The 8,928-nt window shown below is 40.8% G+C and overlaps 1 protein-coding gene across 3 annotated transcripts in view; it reads right to left on the reverse strand.

Annotated features, from left to right (window-relative positions):
• The window catches only part of LOC114647156 (Kv channel-interacting protein 2-like), a 676,813-nt gene extending 668,270 nt beyond the window's left edge, over positions 1-8,543 (reverse strand). For all 3 annotated transcript variants that reach the window (XM_028795713.2, XM_028795710.2, XM_051922456.1), the window contains exon 1: positions 7,794-8,543. In XM_028795713.2, coding sequence (XP_028651546.1) covers positions 7,794-7,866 — 73 coding nt within the window. In that variant the 5' untranslated portion in view covers positions 7,867-8,543. The remainder of the gene's footprint in view (positions 1-7,793) is intronic.
• Between the last annotated feature and the right edge of the window lie 385 nt (positions 8,544-8,928).

The following is an 8,928-nucleotide window of genomic DNA, read 5'->3' on the forward strand; positions in this document are numbered from 1 at the left end:
CTTGCTGCTATTGTCTATTCAATGTTTTCTCCTGATGTCCCAGACTAAATACTTTAAGTTTGTTTTGCTTTTTCTGCACAATATACATTTATGTATGTACTGTATGTATGTATTTATGTATGTATGTACTGTATGTATGTATGTATCTGTTGACTGCATTATTTGTCCTGTGTTTCCACTGCTGTATGCATCTAAATTTCCCCTTGGGATTAATAAAGTTTATCTAATCTAATCTATTCTAATCTAAAGAACTGCTTCCTGGCTTCCATTTTAAATGCTCTTCCCCTTACTTTCCATTGATGACCTCAAATACATGATTCAATACTTTATCAAAGCCGTTGACAATTTTGGAGACCTAGATTATGTCTGGACACAGTCTCCCCTGCTCATGGCTAAACAAGTTTAACTCAAACGTGTTTTATTTCTTTTTAAACATTTGGGTTACTCCCTGTGACCCTGAACTGTATTATGTGGGCTTGATAATAGAAGTATAAATGGGTATTCCAAGTTTCCTCCCATATCTCAAGGATGTGTTTGGACAGTGAGCCTAAATATTTAATCAGTAACAGGCACAATACATGGCAGAAACCAACTCTAGGTGGCACACGGATCTGTTGTAGGGTACAGTCACTTTCATGCCTATTCACATCAGGCCCACTAACTTGCTGTTTCACACATTCAGGCCGTGATTGGATTGAAAACCTTGTTATGTAGTTGGCAACTAGGCACTGCTGTTGCAGTGGTTTGCATTTATGTCTGCTACTTTTAAATATTTATCTGGAGACTACAAGTGCATGGGGCAGTGGTTTGGGCTGCTGCCTAAAAAACCTCCGGAGTTCTGGGTTTGAATCCCAGAACCATTTGCTGTATGTGTGAAATTTGTCCTTCCTCTTCATGCCTCAGTAGGTTTCTCCTCAGGTATTCCAGTTTTCCTCCCTCACAAATTCTGAAGAAATTCTTGCCAGCTTAATTGATAACTCTGTTTGGCCCTGTATGAGCCTATGTGCCCCATGATGAGTTGGCACCCTGTCTCGACTGGTTCATGCCCTGTACACAGTGCTGCTCTGGTTCCTATGATCCTGAACTGGACAAATTTGACTCAATAATGAATGGATGAAAGAGCACAAGTAAAGGCAGACATCTGAAAGATTAGTATCACTGTTTGTTAAGAAGAAGTCCTTATTCAAGGCAATGTATCATCTAATGTACATTTCAGATTTTTTTTTAACCAGCATAAGGAGTTTGGAAATGGCTCTTTTCTGCTCAAGGTTTAAAAACTCCAACCTGCTTTTTTGATTTGTAGCCCTGCAAAGAATCTCATTTTTCAGTCTGTCTCAGGAACAATATCAGCCTTCATATTACTAAAAGTGGTGTTCCTCTTCAGCCGTCTCCATGGGATCTACAGCATTTTGGAGAAAAAAAGCTATGGGGCCAGCTCACCAAAAGACTCGACTCCATGTAAATTAACTCTTTCGTTTCATTCATCTGCCAGTTATTCCTGCTTACTTTCAGATCACACCAGGCTCTAAGTGGCCTATGCAGTTTGACAAGGGTGTTACTTGTAACGCTGGCAGAATGAGCTACAGGCTAGGATGTTGGACTTTAAACCATCAGGACTCTATCTAAGTCAAATAACTTGTCTGTTTTGTAAATATAAGTAAGTATACAGTATATTTATACTTGTGATTGGTGATGCCACTGATTTGCTGTCGCTGATGGTGGTGGCAGTTGTGCATAGACAGCTTGGTAGCTGGTCTGCTGTGTATTCCTACTGCATAATGCCGGCAACTGCACCCTGACACTCTGTTAGCTGCACACTGACTCTCTGTTAAACAGTAAATCAGAGGCAAAGAATCACATCTGCCCTTTGTAAAACTCCCTCTTAAACAGTATTCAGTGGAAAACAAGTACACTCTTAACTGAATCAGCTGCAGGTTTGCAGGCTTACCAAGTAACATGCTTACCACACAGTGTTTAGAATATTTAAAAACCGAGCCCTGACCAGCCCAATTGCTCACTCTCCTGTCCTCTATCCTCCAGGCTGCGTCCACTTCTGAGCTGCTGAACCTGCTCGATGAGTCGCTTCGTGTAACTTGCATACTTGTGTGCTAAAGAAAAGCTCTTTTTCTTGAATAAAGCCTTGAGACTGTTCCTGCCTGCTCAGCAATAAAGTTATTTTTCTTTGGAAACCTGGTCTCATCTTCTGCGACCCAGGCTTGACAGGATATACCCATACACAAAAGGTGAGGTTGACTGACTCATTCCCTCACTCATCAACAAAAACACCATTTCCTATTCAATTAAAAAAAATAATTTTGTCAGGATGGTACATCAAAGTTAGTAGATATCTGCTAAGAAGGGATATTTTGATACATCAATAGTTAGGGGTAAACACCTCGCTACTATTAAAAAATGAAACACCCCAAAATCTCAAAAATGCTTTGATTTAATTGATTCTTAGTGATGTTATAGGAAAAAAAAATAGCCAACACTTGCTTTTTTTATTTGCTAATATTTATTGCCAATAAAGTTGTAAAAACTTGGAAATTCTTTATCCTTTTTTGCCTCATTTGTAACTGTGTGGATAAATGGGGTGTACAGTTCAAGCAAATGAACTCAGATGAGTGCCAGTGTACAAGCTGTGGCTGCACTCGCACCGAGAAACAGGGCTGGCAGCAAGTGATAAAAGGGTAACTGCCCTGCATAAGAAAAAGAGATGAGGTGGCATGCTGCATAGAAAATGAAAGTGGATGAAGAAAAGTGGTTAGCAAGTGAACTCCTTGCGCACATAGAATAATTCCTATTTTGTTGGCTTCTTCTTACGCCTCACAATGCGTATAAATATGTACAAATTCAAGCCAGATTGGACTGTAGATTGCTCTTATATACATAAACTTCAAAGAAAGGTGGGGAGGTTGGGGGACTTAGTGGTAAAATACATGCAACATTGTGGAGAAATAAGGTGTCCCCTTGCCAGTCAGTTCACGATGTGCTGCTGCGCTCCAGTTTGCAAAGCAGAACAGGTAGTAGCTGGTACAGTTTAACAAGCCACTTCAGCCTCTACGTACAGCACAGCATGCCTTGGTCAGTTTAAACACTTGCTAAGCTCACTTAAGGGGTCTACCATGGACAGACCATTGAGGGAGTGGACCTTGTACATAGTCACCATATTATTTCTCTTCATCTGTCCTTATCTGTGCATATTCAGTCATTACATGGTCTGCAAAAATGTGCAGCCTGTAAATGTCAATAATAATTCATTACATTTATATACTGTGTGTAATAAGTTAAACTATGATTCAGTGTATATTGCTTTTGATTTAAAACCTCTAAAACTTTGCAACAGTACAAGATCAAAGTGATATATTCAAATCTTACAAAAGCTACCATTTTTACATGATCTGATACAGGTTGAAATTATAATTATACCCAAAATTCTCATTTTTCCTGCTAATTCCTTGCTTGTATTCAAAATAATATAGTTTACTGTAAATTTGTGTTTTGCAATGAACATCAACAAAAGCCAAGTCTCTAGGGAAAGCAGGAATTGATTTACTCATGACCAATTACAGGTAGCATGTTCAAAGGTGAGAGGCTCCAGTGAACTAATAGCATTAGCCCCGGGAAAAAACAACAAATATTGTACACATAAAAAATATTTCATTGGTTGCACAGAACTCCGATTAACAGCACTATAATTGTGGCCTAGTATCTTAGAAAATTTCCCGGATGAAGCCGGTTAACACAGCTAGTACTGTACAGTATATATACAGTGAAGGTCAGCAGGGTGAGGACGTGAACTACAGGGTGTTTTATCCTCCCATCCAGGACCTGGTGGGGTCCACTGCCCGGACAGGGGTAAAATGTGGTTTCTCAGAGCTTGTTGGGACCGGTGCCCAGATGGGAAGACAATATGACATTTGGGAGCTGGTCGGGACCACTGCCAGAACAGGACGCAAAGGGGCCATTAAACAATTAGAGAGGCTATCCTGGATGGAGAAGTAAAGTATTAGTCCTCCCAGCCATGAAGAGATAGCAGGTGCATGTGGTCCTTTAAGGAGACAGCTTTATACTTCCCAGAAGGTCAGGGATGACCTGAAACTGTTAGTTGAACAACTGGCCATGACTCTGGAAGTAATCAAGCACTAAAAGAGGCCTTCTTCCCTGAGCCCAGCTAGGTATGGAGCCAGGACAGAAGTGGAGGTAAGGGCTTTCCTGGCAAAGATGTGGAGGAAAAGAAGAAAGAAACAGCAATACTTTTAATGAGACAGGAAAGTGAAGAAGGAGTAAGACAGGCAAGAGGTGAAATATTGTGTATTGTGAAGTCAGGCTTTGGAGTGGCTTAGTATTTATAGTTTTCCTTTTATTTAAATCTGTACTCTTTGCCTCCCTGAACAAAACAATGAAGGGCACTACATAATAAATCTAGATATATAGCATTGTTTTTGGATGCCCAATAGTAAACGCTTATAATCAAGTTGGGCTTATTATTCATGCAGTGTTAGTCAGCTTTCATTCTGAGTGTAATGATCATTTAAGTCAGTAGCAGAAACTCTAACTTTCCAGGCATAGTTCTAATGTGAATTTTCAGCTTATATGTATAAAAATTCACTAGCATATTTCATTTTTCAGAATGAAGAAAGGGCCCATTAAAAAGGAGTACAGGAGGAAAAGCAACGCTTGATTCTGAAATGCATCATTACCTTTGAGCTTAAATAACCATGCCTCATAAATGCCTAAATGCTTTTTTTTTTTTTTTTTTCAACAAAGGATGCATCGCAGCATGTGAAAAGAAATAACTGTCTAAGGTAATGAATGTCATTAAGGCTTCTTACCTGCTGACATCAGAAAAGTTATTCAAACAGTGAGGAGCACCGGTGGCTTTGGCAGCGCTAGCTGAAGATTTCCTGGACCTCATTCAGTCGGCACTCAGCTCACTTACAGTACTTAAAGGATGCATTTTCAACCACTTTACCAGAGGGAGGTTTCCATTAAAAATCACAGTGAATTGCAGTCAGAAGAACTTCTTATTCACAGGACAGAATGCGCGTTACTTATGACTGAATCACAAACAAAGGGCCCAACAAACACCTGTGAACTAAACACCAAAAAAAGGGAGTCCTAATTTAAAAGCCTGGCTGCCCGTGCCTTTAATGACATTCGAGGCTTGGCGTACAGCACATACAGTACAGGTGTTTATCGACGGGGCTTTGGCAGCAAGGCCACGCAAAACTAGAGACAGCCAAGATACAGAAAAAGAAAAAGCCAAAATATCACAAGTTGTATTTAGAAGAAAACCATCAGACAGGTAATAAAGAAACACACATAAGGTAACAAACTCAAAATTTAATTAAAAAAAAAAAACACGCAGGGCTTCCCTTCACTGCCCAGCCTGCCTGATCACACCGTTTAATATCTACACATTTCTCTTAAACATGTTGATATTTGATCACACCATTTAACAGCTATTTAAACATTACTTCTGCCAAACACTGCAACAGAGAGGCTACAGTCCTTTATTATTAAAGCTCAGATTAAGGATTTACTTGTACATCAGAAACCATCACTTGGCCACATGCTGCAAGCTAAATTTGAAGATGCCTCAGCGTATTTCTTTGTAAAGGCAGATGATAACCAGGAAATTATTTTACTTCTACAAGGGTGTTTTGGAGAATGTTGACAGTTCATCAATATATCATTTTCTTCAACAGAAGACCAATTCTTTGTTCGCTCAGGGCACCCTTGTCTCTTTTACTCAGTTCTGTGCCCAACTCTTTCAGACAACAACCAGCAGACATATAAAGCTGGATCCCCCAGAATTAAACCCGTTAAAAAAAAAAAAAAAAAACAGTGCAGTTATATTTATGGTTTCCGGAGAGGAAAACTGTGATTGTTTTTTTAAAAAATAGTCCCCTGTTGTGACCAAACTGAATGAGTTGGAAATGCTAATCCTTTTTGACACGACAGCATGAAATAATTACTTCTGGCCTCATTAAATATCATAAACTGTATCTTTCCTTGTGTTCACAAATTGAGCACCAGAATCCATATTGAATAAAAAGCTAGTATAAGTTTGAGCTGCTATTCAAAAGGAAATCGGTTCCATTTAATGTGCCTGTGTTTTCAGTACAGTATAGTAAACCAAGCTTCCATACTCAACTGATGAAGAGAATAAAATAAAATGCTTATGTAATAAACAGTAATTTTACATAATGTGTAGCCCTTCGTTTCTGAACTACGCATGGAATTGGCTATAGCATTTTTTTTAATTTCCTGTGTCTTTGAAATTAAAATTAAGTTGCCCTAACTATTCTGCTAATGGCTATTCACTTTAATTGGCTTTACTACGACGTTCATTCAACATGTTTCCTTCCAAGATAAGCAAGGCAAAGAAAAATGAAAGTGACAAGACCACCAGCTTCATTAGCTCCAAAGCTCAGCAGTCAGCACTTTACTGAAGTGGTCGAAAGCAGGGGGCCTTTGTGTGGCAGCCCAACGCAAAAGGCTTCTACTGTCGGCGGCACCCTGTTGTATTCCCCAATATGACGTACCGGGAGACTCGATTTGTTTTGGGTCTTATATTGCCTGAAATTGTAAAATCAAAAATGTTGCTAAACAAATCTTCCCATTTTCTCAACACTACTAAAGTATTTCTGCCTATTACAGGGAGGGTACTCTCAGAGCATCTATTTAAATATTGACAAAATGTATCATCTTTCCGTTCATTAATAGCGCAAACTAATCTTTCGAAAAGCATCAATAGGCATTATGTTTGTCCAGCTTTATTAAAATCACTGCACGGCTCTGCCTCTGAATTATTTAAGTGACATTAATGGCTTAGAAGAGAGCTGTTTGAGGGGCTTCTGCATGAACGGCCTGCAGCCAGTGGACAGGAAGTTTCTCACTAAGCTGTCTGTTAAAAGTTCTAACGTAAAACTGTTTTAAATCTTGTCAAACTTAAGCCGCCGAGTATTTTAACTCGAAGGTAGTTGTCAGCGTACCTGGTGCCCGTGGGTGGTAACAGGCTCTTTACTTAATGGCCCGTGTGGCCACATAACGGTACAGTAGCGCTCGCTAATGCCTTTACAAGCCGCTAATAGGCACCGTAACAGTCAAGCGGAAAATAAAGTATCACGTTGGCTTCCCTGTTTCAGGTTATATAAACCGGGAGAAGGACCGCGCAATGCAATGTAGACCTTTTTACCGAACAAGCAAATAATAATCGGGGAATACCCTAAAAGCATCACAGATTGGAAACTCTTAAAGCGTACTGCAAGAACACAACCAGGACAACATTCGGTGGCTACTGAAAACATTTCTGGTATGAAATCCAAAATCTTTTTTTTTTCCCTTGCATTCTCAAAATAATTGCTTTCACGTCCGAATTCAGCATAAAGAAGCCAGGTCAGCATAACAACCACATTCGCTTCCATTTGTCGGAACATTCCTCATGCAGACGGCAACGGGTTCAAATTAAAGTTGCCATCGCCTCCCTTCTCTGGTCTATTTAAGTCACAGCCATTTAGCCCTTTATTAGAACACAACCCCCCACCTCCACCAACACCCTAAAACGACAGAAACTGCTCTGTGTAACGACTTCACACCGTTCTCCAGGTAGGTTACCTTGCTTTATGGATCCACAAAGTTGTGTACTTTGAATGATACCCACATGTCTGAAATGGATTTGTGGGTGTCACTCCCAGTTATTAAACAGAGCGGTCAGGCGATGGCATCTTACATTTGATACACCTGACATACGAGGCGACCTCGGCAAAGTGTACGCTTCTACTCACCAGTGAGCTGGTCGTAAGATCCGTCCAGTTCTCTCGAGTCAGAAAGGCTTTGCTTTCTGTTCTTACCCTTCATTTCAACAACGCTTAAAAATAAAATAATACAAAATAAAGGGCAATTAATAAGCGGGCGGAATTTCACTTAGATCCTGATGTATCCCGATTATTGAAAAAAAATATATATTCCTGGGTGTGAAAAGCTACAGATCAGCAGGCAACGTGGAAAGCTCTCAACGCTCCACGGCGCTCAGCGATGGACTGTTATCCCTTCTTTGAACTTCTTTGCTATTTGTATCCTCCGCTGGTGCTTCCCCCTCACTGGGGATTCAAGCGATCTCCTGGTCAGCGGTCGCGCAAAGCAGACCCCGTGTACCCAAAGTACAGCGTGGACGTCAAAGACGAACAGAAAGAAAGAGCGAGTGAGCGAAAGCGACAGAGAGAGAGAGAGAGAGAGAGAGAGAGAGAGAGAGAGAGAGAGAGAGAGAGAGAGAGGCTCGGTCCGTGCGATCCCGTTAGAAACCCGGCTGTGCGGACTGAGCGCTCCAAACGTGTGCGCAAGAGCAGCGCTCTCCCTTTCTTCTTTTAGGCTCAGGTTAAATACAAGCATAAGGCGCCTTTGCTGCGGGCTTGTGTTATATTCAGAAAAACTTTGACCATGTCCAGCCCTAATCGGATACAGAGAGAGCGAGTTTATGAACTGTGCTCCGCTCTTTAATTATCGTTATAAAGAAAGTCCTTCTAATAAGTAATGATTATGATAACAAACGGGAAATATGCGAGTGTCAAGCGGCGCGCTGTGTAATTATTTATTTTCGGTGCCCAATTCCCAGAGAGGGAGAATTTTGCGGGACCGGGGGGTGAGGTGAAAGGGTCAGTGCTTTTGTAAAGTAGGACTGAGAGTGGCCAGCTGCTCAAACCCTTCTGGTCAGAATTCAGCTGTAGTAGCGTGACACTTTCTCTGTTTATTGTCTTCTTTCTCTTTTTTAAGAAGAATCCCTCTCGGCACGTTATCACCCACAAGAAGCGCCGCGCCTGTTTATACAGTAAGATGTTACATAATCTCACCGAATCCAGCGCTGTCGGGGCGGAAAGAAGGAGCACGTGGAATACCCATAAACGAGTTATAAACAAAAACATC

This window comes from Erpetoichthys calabaricus, chromosome 2, assembly GCF_900747795.2.
Source record: "Erpetoichthys calabaricus chromosome 2, fErpCal1.3, whole genome shotgun sequence".
NCBI lineage: Eukaryota > Metazoa > Chordata > Cladistia > Polypteriformes > Polypteridae > Erpetoichthys > Erpetoichthys calabaricus.